General features: G+C 55.5%; 6 protein-coding genes across 6 annotated transcripts; 2 read left to right on the top strand and 4 right to left on the bottom strand.

Moving 5' to 3' along the window:
- CONPUDRAFT_138746 (NAD(P)-binding protein) lies at nt 1–1,562 on the top strand. The gene is made up of 8 exons (XM_007773330.1): nt 1–45; nt 107–283; nt 335–381; nt 437–460; nt 520–595; nt 643–820; nt 887–1,035; nt 1,120–1,562. Exons 1-8 carry the CDS (start codon nt 27–29, stop codon nt 1,437–1,439), a joined length of 990 nt encoding a protein of 329 aa, XP_007771520.1. The 5' UTR covers nt 1–26; the 3' UTR covers nt 1,440–1,562.
- Nucleotides 1,563–1,653: 91 nt separating this feature from the next.
- On the bottom strand, nt 1,654–2,047 carry CONPUDRAFT_156476 (uncharacterized protein; the record flags this gene model as incomplete). The annotated part of the gene is made up of 3 exons (XM_007773329.1): nt 1,654–1,722; nt 1,818–1,834; nt 1,897–2,047. 3 exons carry the CDS (start codon nt 2,045–2,047, stop codon nt 1,654–1,656), a joined length of 237 nt encoding a protein of 78 aa, XP_007771519.1.
- A 255-nt stretch (nt 2,048–2,302) lies between these two features.
- CONPUDRAFT_108430 (NCS1 nucleoside transporter family) lies at nt 2,303–5,668 on the bottom strand. The gene is made up of 14 exons (XM_007773328.1): nt 5,412–5,668; nt 5,263–5,327; nt 5,160–5,189; nt 4,870–5,082; nt 4,722–4,807; nt 4,556–4,661; nt 4,303–4,494; nt 3,776–3,989; nt 3,553–3,588; nt 3,327–3,331; nt 3,175–3,241; nt 2,854–3,095; nt 2,717–2,775; nt 2,303–2,659 (listed from the first exon to the last, which is right to left on the bottom strand). Exons 1-14 carry the CDS (start codon nt 5,490–5,492, stop codon nt 2,394–2,396), a joined length of 1,662 nt encoding a protein of 553 aa, XP_007771518.1. The 5' UTR covers nt 5,493–5,668; the 3' UTR covers nt 2,303–2,393.
- Nucleotides 5,669–6,168: 500 nt separating this feature from the next.
- CONPUDRAFT_167492 (uncharacterized protein) lies at nt 6,169–7,214 on the bottom strand. The gene is made up of 2 exons (XM_007773327.1): nt 6,509–7,214; nt 6,169–6,453 (listed from the first exon to the last, which is right to left on the bottom strand). The coding sequence occupies exons 1-2, from the start codon at nt 7,076–7,078 to the stop codon at nt 6,220–6,222; spliced, it is 804 nt and encodes a 267-aa protein (XP_007771517.1). The 5' UTR covers nt 7,079–7,214; the 3' UTR covers nt 6,169–6,219.
- A 1,669-nt stretch (nt 7,215–8,883) lies between these two features.
- Nucleotides 8,884–9,825, top strand: CONPUDRAFT_24719 (kinase-like protein; the record flags this gene model as incomplete). The annotated part of the gene is made up of 2 exons (XM_007772886.1): nt 8,884–9,472; nt 9,530–9,825. Coding segments are annotated over 2 exons (885 nt in total), but the record flags the coding sequence as incomplete, so codon positions are not given.
- Nucleotides 9,826–13,688: 3,863 nt separating this feature from the next.
- On the bottom strand, nt 13,689–14,210 carry CONPUDRAFT_60915 (ribosomal protein S5 domain 2-like protein; the record flags this gene model as incomplete). The annotated part of the gene is made up of 1 exon (XM_007772943.1): nt 13,689–14,210. A coding segment is annotated over one exon (522 nt), but the record flags the coding sequence as incomplete, so codon positions are not given.
- Between the last annotated feature and the right edge of the window lie 33 nt (nt 14,211–14,243).

Genomic DNA, 14,243 nt, shown 5'->3' with positions numbered 1-14,243 from the left:
TTCCCCCACGTTCACGAACAGCCAGCATGAAAATCTTGGTCACAGGTACGTCCACATCAGCATCCTGAACTGTTGAGAGCTGCTTCAATGCACGCCTAACATATAGGCGCATCCGGCGTTCTTGGGAGTGCCGTGTATCAGGCCTTCAAGACACATGGGCACAACGTCACTGGACTCGCCAACTCACGGCCATCAGAGGGCCTTACGAAACTTAACCTACTGGATGAGGCAGAAACGGCTGCATTCTTCAAGAATTGGAAGAAGGATTCGAATGAACCCGCATGTATGGATCCTTCCAGGTCATGGGGCGAGTGCTGACGATCCCGTTGACAAGGGGTTATCCACTGCGCCGCTGAACGCCGGCCCGACGCGTTCACGAATGTGAGCTAGGGTCCGTCGCTGTTTATACGCTATGATTAACTTGTAATGAAATCAGGATGCGAATAGCATAGCTACAAAAGTGTGTGGGCAAACACTTCGTCCACGCACTGGGCACTAACTTGACTACTTTGCGTAAAGCTAAATGTCGAAGTTCCACGGAACCTTGCCAGTTTCTCATCAAGTCTCGGTTTCACGCTCATATATATCTCAACGGGTATGTGCCGTTACGATCATGAATTGTGTGATATTAATGATGCGAAGATTATGTCTTTGATGGCCTCAAGGACAACAAGGAACGGACACCGTCAGGCTACCCCACAAGTGCTAAAACCAACCCCCTGCAGGCTTATGGGGTAAGCAAGCGCGATGGTGAGGATAAGGTCCTCGCCGCCCGCGACAATGAGGGTGCCAAAGCTACCGTGCTCAGGGTCCCCGTACTGTATGTATTGACATCGGGCGATAAACCTTGAACCGATCACTCACATAGCCTTGACGTATACCGCAGCTATGGTCCAGCGCCGGAGAATTCTGACACCGCAGTCAATGTTCTAATGGACTACGTAATAGACAAGAAGAGCAGGGAGATGGACGACTACGCAGCCCGTTACCCTACGAACGTTGTCGACATCGCCAGGTTTTTGGTCCGGCTCTCGGGTGCGTAACCCTTCAGTTTCCACTTCCCTCTCTCGCCTTTTTCAGCAACTGCTATTCTCGAAATAGACTGATCTAAAGATACAGCATCGGAGAAGGACTTGCCTCGCATCATCCACTGTTCCGCCAAAGAACGTTTCACTAAGTATCAAATGTGCGGCGTGTTTGCCAGAATCTTGCGTCAGGTTCCTGGGAGCGAAAACGTGTCCGTCGAACACCTGAATCCCATCAGTGCGGCTCCTACGGACGGTGTTGCCAGACCGTACGACTCTCAACTTGACATTGAAGAGAACAAAGATCTCGTCGGGGAATTCAAGTGCTCAAGCTTCGAGAAGTGGTGCACAAGACATCTGGATCATAGCAAGAAGATCTTTGTCTCCAGACCCGGCGACTATCCAGACGTGTAAGGGTGAGCGCAAGGTTCGAAATTCGCGGAGGCAGTATCGAACAGTAGTGTACATCGTGCATGTAAGATTACAGTCTAGCCAATAGAAGCACAACGATGGCCGTTTCCATCAATTTTACTGCCCAACGTTCAACCTTCTCGTGCAAACCTCAAGGTAGACATGGGTCACTTACCATTATCTGGCGCTCATCCGCATATATCATCGAGGGGGCCGTTCAATCTGTCTTGATCTTCTCGGGACGTGTCGGCTCTTCATCTACCATCGTCCCAGATTGCTGCTTGTCCTGCCCACGGTTATCATGTCAGTATCTATAAAGAGGGGTCCAAGAATAGCACGCAGTCTAATTGCGTGCCGATGATCAAAGGGGTCATTGCTCACCGACTCATGGAAATAGGCTGTAAGTCGCGTGAAACATGAAAAAGGTGCCTATCAGGATCTGTAGATGCGTTTCACGTACCGGCCCTCTGATCAATATCCATGGCAGGCTTTGATACGCTTCCATCGATGGAGGACACGCCCATGGTGCGGTGCTGACCGCTTGCTTCCAGAGGGGGCGAATTGGTGCCACCCTGAGAGGTAGGCGCAAAGGTGTTAGTGTTGGAGGACATTGTCAAGTTGTCTTTTTTTTGCCCTTTCGAACGGCAGCGCTGTTATATACCGTCGAGAATCGAAGTCACACTCCAACATCTTGGTGAGCGCATACCCCCTCGATGACATCACACGAGGCGCGGGGTAAACGGTCCGAGCGAGTCCGCCGACATATCCCGATACAGACACTCTCCTCCCATCCCTTTCATTTCAGCGAAGTCAAGCAGATCCAACACGTCATTCATCACCATGAGGAAGAGAAAGCGATAATGTTTGCATATTGGTGATATCTTATAATTAGGCTTATTACAAAAACGATGCCACTGCTACTAAAGGTGGCGTCTGATCACATACAGTTGACGTTGGCTATGCGTCAATCGAATCTCGCTTTTCCTCCTTTACATCAACCGGCACCTCAGTAATCTCCGGGCCTTTGTGCGATTGCGACGACGATATCGACTTGTCATCACGGTCTTCATATCTCGACACGTCCGTCTCCACGAAATCGGTCGCCGCTCCAGGGACAGGGAAGATGCGGTTAAGAACATAATAGACGATGGCAGACGTGCCAAAACCCGTGAAGAATGAGAGCTCATAGATCCGCGTGGCGGCGATGGGCACGGTCTGGCCAGCTAAGAAACCCAGTTAGCATCGTATGGATCTCGGTGTATGTCACTAAAAAAACTTACTTGCTCCGGCGAAGCCCACCACGTTGATCATAATACCGGCGATATACGCTGCGTACGCCCTATGTCACCCAAGAATATGATCCACGGTCAGCTTTTCCCATCATCCCGCACGGGAGCATGACGCAGGGAACACCTACCTGAAGTTGATCCCCCACGTGTACCAGTACCAGCTGTCACGGGTCGTCGAGTACAGGTCGGTCACCTTGTAGTGCCCCTTGCGAATGACATAGTACTCGGTGATCATCACCCCCGCGATCGAGCTCAAAAACACCGAGTACGCGGAGAGGTACGACGTGAAGCTGTTGCTGCTCTTGAGCAGGTTCCACGGGCACATGCACAACCCTACGATAGCGGCGATATACCCTCCACGTCGGATGTTCTGCGCAGCACATACGAACATACAGACACCATCACTACGTCAAGGGGTGCTCTCTATGCAGCCAACGAAAGACACGCACGATGAAACGAGGACATAGCGCCGTCAGATCGCAGCCAGCGCTGACAGAATTTGCAGATATATTGGTCCTGTCGTAAAAAAGAACGCTGAGCAAACAGCGACGACGAGATCCCGCCGCTGGTGTCGGGCGAGACTTCACAAACGGATACATACCCGATCTGATGCACACAATTGACAAAAATAGTACATCATATGCAATACACGGAACGGGCGTGGATCGTGTCGCGTCGCGCATAGTGTACAGCGTCCGCCCGTCAACGCGGTGTCAACAGGTGTCAACGCGAAGCACAGAGGAGGAGCAGTTGGGGAGAGTTGGAGAGCACGATCGGCTTTCGTCAGCTATGATCGTTGCTATGACCTGTACCTATGTATGACGTACCTGCGCTATGATGAAAGAGGCGGATATGAACCAGACCTGTCAAACAGCCGTTGCAACAGCACGTCAGTCAAAGCTCCCATTCGCTTCAGACAGTTCTTGCAACCCGCAGCACCGAGGGTTATGCCAACGTCTCCGCGGGTGCCGGATCGAAGCACACCGCGATGTGCCGCCAAAAAGCAAAGAGAGCAAAAGAAGCCAAAATTCAACTTCGAGAAAAACTCACCCCAAAACGGGCCGCCGGGGAGGGGTCATTGTTGAGGAACGTGCCGAGAAGGTCAATCGGGCTCCAGATAGCCTCCCCATAGATTGCCTGCGAGGAAGAGCTGACTATGATGCCGATAAGGCACACGACACCAGTCGTGAGCGGAATTGCAAATAGCTGTGGATACAGCGCCGCCGCTGGGCTGCGCGCGCGCGAAGCAAAGTCGGGCGCGTTACTACGTTGGCGAAATCGCGAGACCCGAGTCGGTGGGGGGTGAAAGGTAAAAATCCAATTCCAGGACAGTTCAGTCGAGGATATAGTCCAGTATGTCGATCCAGCGCGAGAGGGTGGTAGCGCACGGAGAAGTCAGGGGATCCCGGGAAGGCCGTGTCAATGCCGAGTAGATAACGAGCCAATTCCAGGAGAGCGCGCCAAAACAGTGTATATGATATATGACAGCGAACACCGAGGCCCGTCCGAGGGTTGAAAGTCAGTGTAGCAATCAGTGGCACGCTCTGGCAAGAGGGAGGTCGAAGAATTAGACTCACGTCACGAGCGTCGCAGAGTTGCTGATGCACGACATTAGGCTGACGATCATTGCCCACCCGAGATTGGATCCATGGAGCTGCGACGGCTGGTTGAGAATGGGGCCTACTCCGTGAGCCTTGACGATGCACCAGATCAGAAAGACGACAGCCGCTATTGGAGTAACAATCATCTTTACGACGAAAAAGTGACGTCTTGCGGATGCAGGTTAATACTGCCAATCCTAGTATGCGGTATGGAAAAGTGTTCACATACATTTTATGAACCGGGTACCATATGGCAGGCAGCGATATCAACCAGAAGAGAAGAAAACACATGAAGTCGCGCGTGTTAGTCCCCGACGATTCCGGGAGAGAGTTCGCTGGAGGAGCTCGGTCAGACAATCTGCGACTCCTTCGCAACCTTCGTAATATGGTCTTACGAATATTGTTTACACTGGGCCACATAGCTCTGAGCATGACCAAGACACACGTTCCCCCGATGCTCGACTGCACTCCGTACCAGATACTGCATGTGTTTGCCTCAGCAAAACGCGTGCGCATCAAAACAAATTGCGAGGAGAAACTCACCAAGCCATCGCCCCTCTGTTGAAAACACACCACAGACTCCCGAAAACCCCGAAGCTCGTGCGGTTCACGACAGGAAACGTGACGTGGTGTATCGCGCCCGGGCGCGCGTTCGCGACAATGAAGGGCGTAACGAGCCCGTATCCCACCCACACGCAGAGATACGCTTGCCACCACGACATCCCCAGCTGAATCATGGACGACACGATCATCCACCTGGTCGTACGATCGATCGACCCCAATTCGTGAGCACGCACTGCAACGCATGATCAACATCCGACTGAAGAACTCACGTATTGATATTGAACATATCCGCGATCCAGCTGCATGTTCATTCAACCATAATTAGCTAGCGTGAGGCCAAGACGCGTCTCGAAAAAAGAAGGGGCGACCCACAAAGCGACATAGTTGTAACCCCTCCACGTCCTGTTCTCGGGCACCACAGGCAGCAAGTCCTCGTTCTGCGCGCGCCAGTGGGAGTTAGTGGAGCTCTTATGGCCTTATCGGGCACAGCAGCACGCGTGAGGGGAGGAGATAAGCCTCACCGTGGTGAACTGCTCTGCATAGCTCTTCGACGGGTCGTGCTCGACTTCGAGGGCGTGCGCGATGCGACTAAGCAGACTCATGGCGGAGGCTTTGGGGTTCCTTGGGGGCGTGGACGAGGGCGGCCTTCACACCACCCATCCATCCACAAGCGGTGTATTATACGTTGGGCATGCGTTCCTAACTTGTTATCGCGCTTGCAAGCTCAGGTGCCAGTGGAAGAACTTAGCCGACTGTGGACCATCACTGCATCACTGCGAGTGGGGTATTCCGATAGATAAGAGGTCCTTGTATGTATCCTTGTGATGGCACGCGACTCACCTCTTAGACGCCCGCGGCAATGTATCAGTTCCCCACGCATATCGCTGCACGCAGCCGAACGTTCGGCGGCACTGTCCAAAGTCGTCCACCTTATCGTCAAAGACAAGCTGGCAAGGGGCGTCAATGTCACAACGTCAACTAGATTGATGCTGGAGTAGATTAAAAGTACATATGCTCTCCAAATGCGACCGAGACAGTGTAATGCATGCGTAAAGGCGGGATCCAAGATACCTAAGCAGGCGGCCGGGGGAGGAACGCAGTGGCATAGGCGCAACGCTATAGGGAACCGTAATGCAAAGGAGGGGAGGATACGAGATGGCCCAATAGATAAATATCAAGGTTATAAACATGAGATGCCTATAATGTGGAGTGAAGCCAATGCAATGATATGTCCATGATGATGACGGCGAAAACATCGCCAGACATAATATAGAGGGGGTTAGGGAGTTAGGGGTTAAAGGGATGAAGGATGAAGGATGCGTGTGCGGATTATTGCGGAGCTGGTTCCTGCTCAAGTTGCTGCTGCTCAGAGCGAGGCGACGATGGGGAGGGAGACGAGAAGGTGAACGAGGAGTACAGTTTCTTACGCTCCGGTGTTGATAGCGTGGTTTGATCGGTAGTTGTAGCTTCAGGAGCGGCAGGTTCCGACGAGTCGCGGTCGGTGGTAGATGAGTGCTGTCCTAATGAAGGGGAGAAGTAGTCGCGTATTGCAGTGGGTAGATCCTGTAGCTTTACATGAGCGGCGTCCAAATTATAAGGACGGATCCAAGTCACTTACGTTCTTCATTTCCCGTGTCTGAAGTTCGCCGTCTGTGGGAGATGTGATGTCGAAAGCACGAGAGACATCCGCTAATGGCGAAACAGTGAATTCGTAACACTTGGAATCGATGACTGCCTGTTCCACGGTCGCCTGAGAAAGCGGCTTTGTTGTAGGGTCATTCGGTGCGTTTTTCTCGTCAACGATGGAGAGGGTGGACGACGCCTTGCGGCTGGACACCTTCTTGCTGCTCTTGCGGCCTTCGGAACTCTTGCCTTTGGAGGAAGAAGGTTTCCGAGGTTGAGCGTCCTTGTCCTTCTTAGAGGGGGCAGTCGTGGCTGGAGTAGTAACGATCTTGGACGCCAGGACGCCGGACGCCTTGCGTTTCTTGATATTACTGTTGGAGCCTGGGCCGGCAGGTGTTCCGGTGACTGGGTGAAGGTTCTCCTTCTCAATAGAAGCTAGGGTGGATAGGGATGTGGATACGACTGGGGATGAAGCCGGCTTCAGCGCCGCAGCACGCTTTGCACGCGCAGGCTTGCTGATTTCTGCAGGTATGTCCTGGAAGACGGTAAAGGCACGGGAGGACATTGGTGTGGTCGAAACGTTAGATTATGAAACGGGGGTGCAGAAAGAGCAGCAATCGAGATGAAGACCGGCTATCGGAGGGCGATGAGCAGCGCTGGGGTCGCGTGAAAGGGGCGTGTTCGTCGTCCTGAACGTCGAGGGGGAACGTGGTCCTGCACCACGCGCTGAAAACGAACATGAACATATGCCCACATGACCTAATAAATTCGGTCTCCGCCGACTCCGCAACTCAGAACTTTATTTCTGACGCGCTGGACGCGCTGTGATCACGTGTAGCGGCAACTTACTAGCATTGGCGCAAATCCTGCAAATTCGCTGAGTTTTTACACCAAGTGAACCTAAAAAGAAATAAATTGGCTGTCAAAGTACTTCACCCTGGGTGCAAATTTTGTCTTCTAACCTCGCTGTACTCATTCCTCCAAAGGTCTTCAGTTCGCCGGTACTGCCTCTGAAACCGGAGACCCCGTTGGACGGCCTAAATTATTCGCAAGCTGTGTCCCTGCACCAGAGGTCAGCGCTTATCTTGAGGCAAGCTTCCACTTCCGTCGTTTCCAATTCTTCCAAGCTGCTTCGGTACCGGCGGTGTCTCACAGGAAAATAAACTAGCTTACACAAGGATAAACGCTTTTGAAACGCTTACGCCAACGTTTTACATGAAGTTGATTTGGTAAGATCACCTCTCGATCCGTAGCGCACGATCTGTTGCCTTCCGTTGCACAAGCTGGATGTGTCGTCTAGGAATGTATCAGGCGCCCAGAAATGGTTTGGAGACCACTTTGACCATAAACCCACAGGCGCCGCAGCCCATTGGTGGGTCCAGCGGGCGGGAACTTGGGCGCTGCGGCGGGGCCTGAGGCAACCCGAGGCTGGCCGAGTGCTGGCCGTCCAGGCTGCCCTAGACGGCGGGCCGGAGGCACAGGCCTGGCTGCTGCTCGCTGGGTCTCGCTGGGTCCGCTCGTCTGTCCATGTCGAGGCTAGACCACAGGCACGCGCGAGGCACGCGACGCAACGTTTAAATAATCCTCTTTGCAATCACTACATATCTCATTTCTTTGCCATGCTTGCCAAGGATTGATCTCTCTGCGGAAGCACTGTCCGCGTTCCATGGCAAGGGTTTGCCTGTGCAGGCGATGAGACAGAGGTGAGACTTGGAGGTGGCCGATGCAGACGGGTGAGTTGGAGCGTCATAATGATGCGTATCGCACAGCTGGGTGTAGCAGGTGATTCCTTTTCTGCTGTGTTTGTCAGAGAGACGGGATGACGGTGGCGGTATGACAGAAAGATAGACGAAGAAGAGGGAGATCGGAAGAGATCGAGGGATCGAGATCTGTGGAGGGGCTTAATGAGAGCGAAACCCTTTTCGAATGTGGCAGCGATCAGAGCTTCCGGATTGGGGAATTGGAGTGTGCTTCGATGACGAGGAAGCGATCGTTGGACATTTTTCCACTCTGGGCACTCCCGCGACGGCTAATTGAAATGGACGACAACATATCTCACCTGGCTCGTGTTTGCATCTCTCATAGAAAAACGCTCAAGTCTCCATCGTGCTTCAGAGACACGCCCTCTCACGACCCATCACACTTGCACAACGCCTGCACATCTCGTGCTGGCCAGCCTCATGTTCAACACGCCTTCCCAATAGAAATCCCTCTTATATATCGCTCCTCCCTCCTCCACCCCTCTAAAACGCTAGGCTCAGTCGGCAAGCCCCTCTCACACCTGCCCCTCGACGGCGACCTCAACTCCTCCCTAGACTCGGAGGCTCTTCTCTCTCTCCCCATCTCGCTGCACTTAGTTGCGCGTGCGAAATGCCCTCCAAAACCGCCGCCTCCGTCGCACCTCCGCCCCCTGCCCTGGGCACCTACATTGATGGCGGAAACCTCGAACTCGTCGAGGTTCTCGGTGTTGGCGGATACGGTGTCGTCTACCGTGCTGTCGACGTCACGGACCCTGCTCTGCCCTCGTACGCAGTCAAGTGTCTCGTAAACAACCCCGCCCAGTCGCTCTCCCGTCAGCGCCAGCTCCACATTCGCGAGATCACCCTGCACCGCCTCGCCTCCGCCCATCCTAACGTCGTGAAGCTTCACCGCGTCCTCGAGGAGCACCCCTATACGTTCATCATCATGGACTTCGCCAGCGACGGAGACTTGTTCTCCCAGATCCTCCACAGCTGTCGCTATCTCGGCAACAATGCGCTTATAAAGCACATCTTCCTCCAGCTCCTCGACGCTGTTGAGTACTGCCACTCACTCGGTATCTACCACCGAGACCTCAAGCCAGAAAACGTGCTATGCTTTGACGGCGGCTATCGCGTTGGCATCACTGATTTCGGCCTCGCCACGACCGATAGGTTCAGCGAGGAGTTCCGGACAGGCAGCGTGTACCACATGAGTCCAGGTAAGCGAACCGCAATGCCTTTTTCATTTTTCACATTTCTTACGCCCGTTTAATCAGAATGCCAGGGTGGTGCTTTCGCACCCACAGGGTCCTACTCGCCTCTGTTCAACGACATCTGGTCGTTGGCCATCATCCTCTTGAACCTCGCCACGGGACGTAATCCGTGGAAGTCGGCTTCCACCTCCGACCCGACCTTCCAGGCATATCTCCAGGACCCTATTAACTTCCTCCCCACTGTCCTCCCTATTTCTCCTGAGATCAACGACATCCTCATTCGCATGCTGGAGGTCGACTGGCGGCATCGCATCACTCTGGCTGACGTCCGCGCAGCTATCATGACTATCGACAACTTCTACGCCGACGGGGTTGTTTTCGAGGGCAGTATGGCTCGCTGCGCCTGGGAGGTCGACCTCGATCTTGAGGGAAGTGGCAGCAGCGACAGCGACGCCTCGTCCACCAAGGATGAACCCGCAGAGGTCCAGGTTCCACAAGATGAGACCCTACGGTCTTTTTGGAGCAAGGACTCGGATACCGAGATGGGCGCACCACAGACTACGATCCGCGAGCCCAGTTGGGACGCGGAATTTACGCAGAGCAATGCGGCGACGTGGGAGTCATCCATACGATCTCCCTCGCCGTCTCTCGTGCACCCGCTCAAGTTGTACGCCAACGACTCCATTCGGACGCCGCCCTCCACGTACTCGCCCATCTCGCCCGCCCTATCGGACTCGTCAATACCGTCGGCGCCGTCGACTCCCGAGGGCATCCCTATTCCGCGTCCTTCACACATGCCGCGCAAGGCGCGCCTCACCATCGACACCCACTGCAGCCGCCGGCCATTCTACGGCGGGGCCGCGGACTCGCTCTCGACCCTGTCGTCGAGCATGCACACCGCCGTGGACAGCGAGCCGAATTCGCCAGAGACGCCATCGTTCTACCTCGGCACGCCGTCGCCGCTGTCCAAGATATCCCTCACCTTCACGCGTTCGCACGCCGACATGCCCCCCTCCTCCGTCGACCTGGGATACGAGACGCCCTCGAGCCATCGGCAGCAGCAGCCGACGTATCACCTCCACCATCACCCTCACGCCCATCACGCCCCTCACGCCACAACCAGCCATCATCGCCATCTAGACTCCACTTCATGGGATTTCACGGATCCGGACTCCACCCCTTCATACCCAGGTACGACGATGAGCAGCTTCGTCGGCGTGCAGCACAGCCCATCGCAATGCGGCTCGTCGATGGCGGCTGTCTCGCTCGCTGACGCATCGGAACACCACTACCTCGACGCAGACGAGGACCTCGAGGAGCCACACACGCCTGCCTCGTTGTGGGCGCGCGATGCGACGGTCCCCTTTGGCGCGTTCGCGCCGGCGGCTGTCTTTGCCCGCCCACAGGCCAGTATCAGCGGCGACTCGCCAGCGAGCGCGGGTGGCAGCACGCCGTCGCCCAAGTCCGCGGGCGTCACGAGCTTGTTTAAGCTCGCATTCCAGCGCAACGGGGCCGGCGCCAGCAGCAAGTATACCCCGCCCCAGCTCGCCCAGCGAGAGCTCCCCCCCATCCCTGCAGACGAGGCGCCTTACCCACATCTCCACCACCACGACTATCCTCAACCGCAGATGCAGCTACCTCAGCAACGGCGACCCGTACCAGAGTACGCCGCTCACCCCCAAACGCCCTCACACCCGCGCCCACGGCGCCAATCGGACCCGTTCCACCTCCAGTCGCTCTTCGCCCGCGCAGCACCGACACACGCGACCTCGCCCGCGCTCGCCACGGGAACAATCAGCCCCGTCGACTCGCGCTCGGGCCCCTCGCGGCCCGCGTCGCCGCCGAGCCCCGAGTCCGCGCCGCCGCTGCCCGTGCAGATGCTGCCGTACCCCGCGACGCGCGCGCTCGGCGCCGGGTGCGCGGTGCAGCAGCGCCAGGTGTCGACGCGCATGCGCAAGCGGCACTGGTTCTCGCCCGGGAAGCTGTTTGCGGTCGCATAGCGGGGCCCTGGACGACTGCGCTTGTTTGACATGGGTTTTTTAACTTATCTTGCGTTGATTTCTGTCCTCTTTTTCGGCGCCGGCCTTGTGCTTGCCTCGATTTACTTTTTTCGCTGTTTTTCTTGTTTATACATGCCCCTGCCCACGTTTCGGTTTTCTGGGGGTTTATCGCGTGTTACCGTTCACCCTGGTTTTTAAGCGCACGTTTTTTCCTCCTCTTCTTTTCTCATCAGCTTTCGTCTTCACCCATCCATCCTCGAACTCTAAAACCACACCGGCACTCGCATCATTGGCACCGCACGCATCGGACACAAGTACTTACGACGCTTGTCATTCACGCCCACGTTTGTCTTTTGTTCGCGTTCGCGCTTTCGCTTTCCCCCACCAGGTTTACACACATATATATGAGAGAGGCAGCAGTTGTGCATTACTAGTATTATGTATCGAGTACCAGGTGTACACCGTGTTGTATCAGTGGTTAACATACCTACGCAGCGCCTGTAGCAGTTAATCTGTAGTAGTTAAAGCTCTTAAACAGCTAACAGTGCTTTAACGAGGCCGCATTAGAGCGGCCCGCGATTATAATCACGCTTGATCGAAATGATTTTGGACTTTGTGCGATGATTGATGTAATGGGTGATATGTTCTGGGAGCTTTGAGGTACCGTAAGGCCCTGGTAGGCTTTGATCTTGACTTCGACTTTAACTCGGTACTAGACAATGAGCTGTTCCTCGTTTCCTCCGTCCTGACTCCTGAGTCTGACACCTCGTTTGCCCCTGGGAACTAATGCCTCAGGCCTTCAGCTTCCAGGCCGGCCTAGCTTCACAAGCGTAGTCGCGTCTGATATTTATTATTACACAAGGCCGGCACCTTCGCTCACGCTCCGATGTTCATTTATTATTACATGCCCAGTAAAGCGTATCATGAAGTCGCCCAGGGCGTTCGTATACGGCACCACAGGCAACGGCCAAGAGCTGGCGCTGCATATTAACGAAGCCTTGGCTGGGACGCCGCTCCAGCTGGGCGCCTAGCAGCCACTACCAAGTACTAATTAGTTGCTTGGAGCAAGCCGGACGCACACCCGCATTCTCCGACGAGCGAGTCGTAGCCTTAGTCATAGGCAGGATGGCACTGGCCAGCAGCAGTGGGTCCCATCCCCAAAACAAAAACAAAAACAAAAACAAAAACAAAAACAAAAACAAAAAAACACCCATGCCGCCCACTCTGAGAAGGCCATTCGAAATTCCCCTCAGCCGTAGGCACCACGATTCGCGGGCCGCACACTTGGCCCCGTCCGATACGGATGTCAAATATATATCCAACCGCACAATTACAGTAACCCAAGCTCAAGCTCCAGCCCAATTGCAAGCTCAAAGTTGCGGATGCGCGATCGGCATCGACCCACCGCAGGTCCGCGCGCGCGTGCGCGGGGCCCATCCTGCCTGTGCATAAGAGGCATGGGGCAATATAGCTATTGGAATACTATAGGGGCGGCAACTAGGGCGCGAGCTGCAGACACCCTTCCTTGCAAGGAGTATCCACGATAAGAAGAAGACAGTCAGACAGCCTCGCCATGGCCAGCCCGACAGTGCCCGGGCCATGCCCGCTCCCCAGAGTTGAAATGGGATGATCCCATAAAAAGCGGATGTTGCGTGCACGTCCAGGGATGCATGCTGGATCCGGATGATATCCGATTCATCGCCTGCAGTAACAGGGTTATGCTAATTTCGACGCGATGGAACTTAAGGGCGCTGGGTCCGACTCGCGCTAGCTCACATGCGGGAGGGGGGGGGGGGTCCGCGCCGCGGTGGTGAGTTGTGGTGAGACCCTGGTTTCAGGACTCCGACTCGGAGGGTGGGTTAGCTTACACATATGCGCGGCGAGAGGAACAGTGGAGAGGAACGCCGTGCGATGCCCGAGGGGGCGCTGGCCTGGCAGCTTAGTGCATAGATAACGGGCTGGAGGTGGATGCACGTAGATGGATTAATTAGTTAATTGTTGGCGCCCTGAACATGGACAGAATTCGGGGCTTCGAGAAAATGGGCAGGGGATGCACCTATATGGTGGACAGCAGTCGTAATGGAAGGAAGAGTGAAAACAGCCTAGGCTGGTGTAGCATGCCTCGATAATCTAAAATGCACGTCCCGACCCTGGGCCTGAGGCTAAGCCAACCTTGAGCGAAGCTTGAGGCCCGAAGATTCGACCGACGGCGACAGGGTCTATTACCACGTCCGCAGATCAACAATCCTGCGCCCGCGCTCCCGCTCCATCGCGTCCTTGCTGCGCAGCCCCGAGCCCTTTTCCATGCGCCTACCGCGCCCGCCAACACCGTCGCCCATCGCGAGCGGCGCATTACCCGCATGCAGCATCCTAAACAGCGCCTTGATCACATTCAGCGGCGTCCTGCTCCCCCACACCTTGGCGCTGACGTCCTTGATGCCCGCGGCCTTGAGCACCTGGTGCACGTTCGGGTTGCACTGGAGCCCGAAGCCGACCGGGCGCGGGCGGAGGAGAATGCGCGTGCCGCCGAGCTTGGCCTCCATGTCCGTCCAGATCGTGCGGTCCTCGAAGCGCTCGACGTAGTCCATGTTGCGGACGGCCTCGGCGAGCGCCTTCTCCGCGGCGCGCGGGGCCTCCTCGTCCTTGCCCTCGCCGAAGCCGACGAGGCCGTTGCCGTCGCCGACGACGATGAGGGTGTACATGCGGTGGATCTTGCCCTTGCCTGTCTGCTGGGTGACGCGGCGGACGATGAGCGGGAAGCGGTAGAGCCGGTTGAT

The sequence above is a fragment of the Coniophora puteana genome (assembly GCF_000271625.1).
Source record: "Coniophora puteana RWD-64-598 SS2 unplaced genomic scaffold CONPUscaffold_10, whole genome shotgun sequence".
NCBI classification, from domain to species: domain Eukaryota; kingdom Fungi; phylum Basidiomycota; class Agaricomycetes; order Boletales; family Coniophoraceae; genus Coniophora; species Coniophora puteana.
This window is presented reverse-complemented; position numbering and strand designations above follow the sequence as displayed.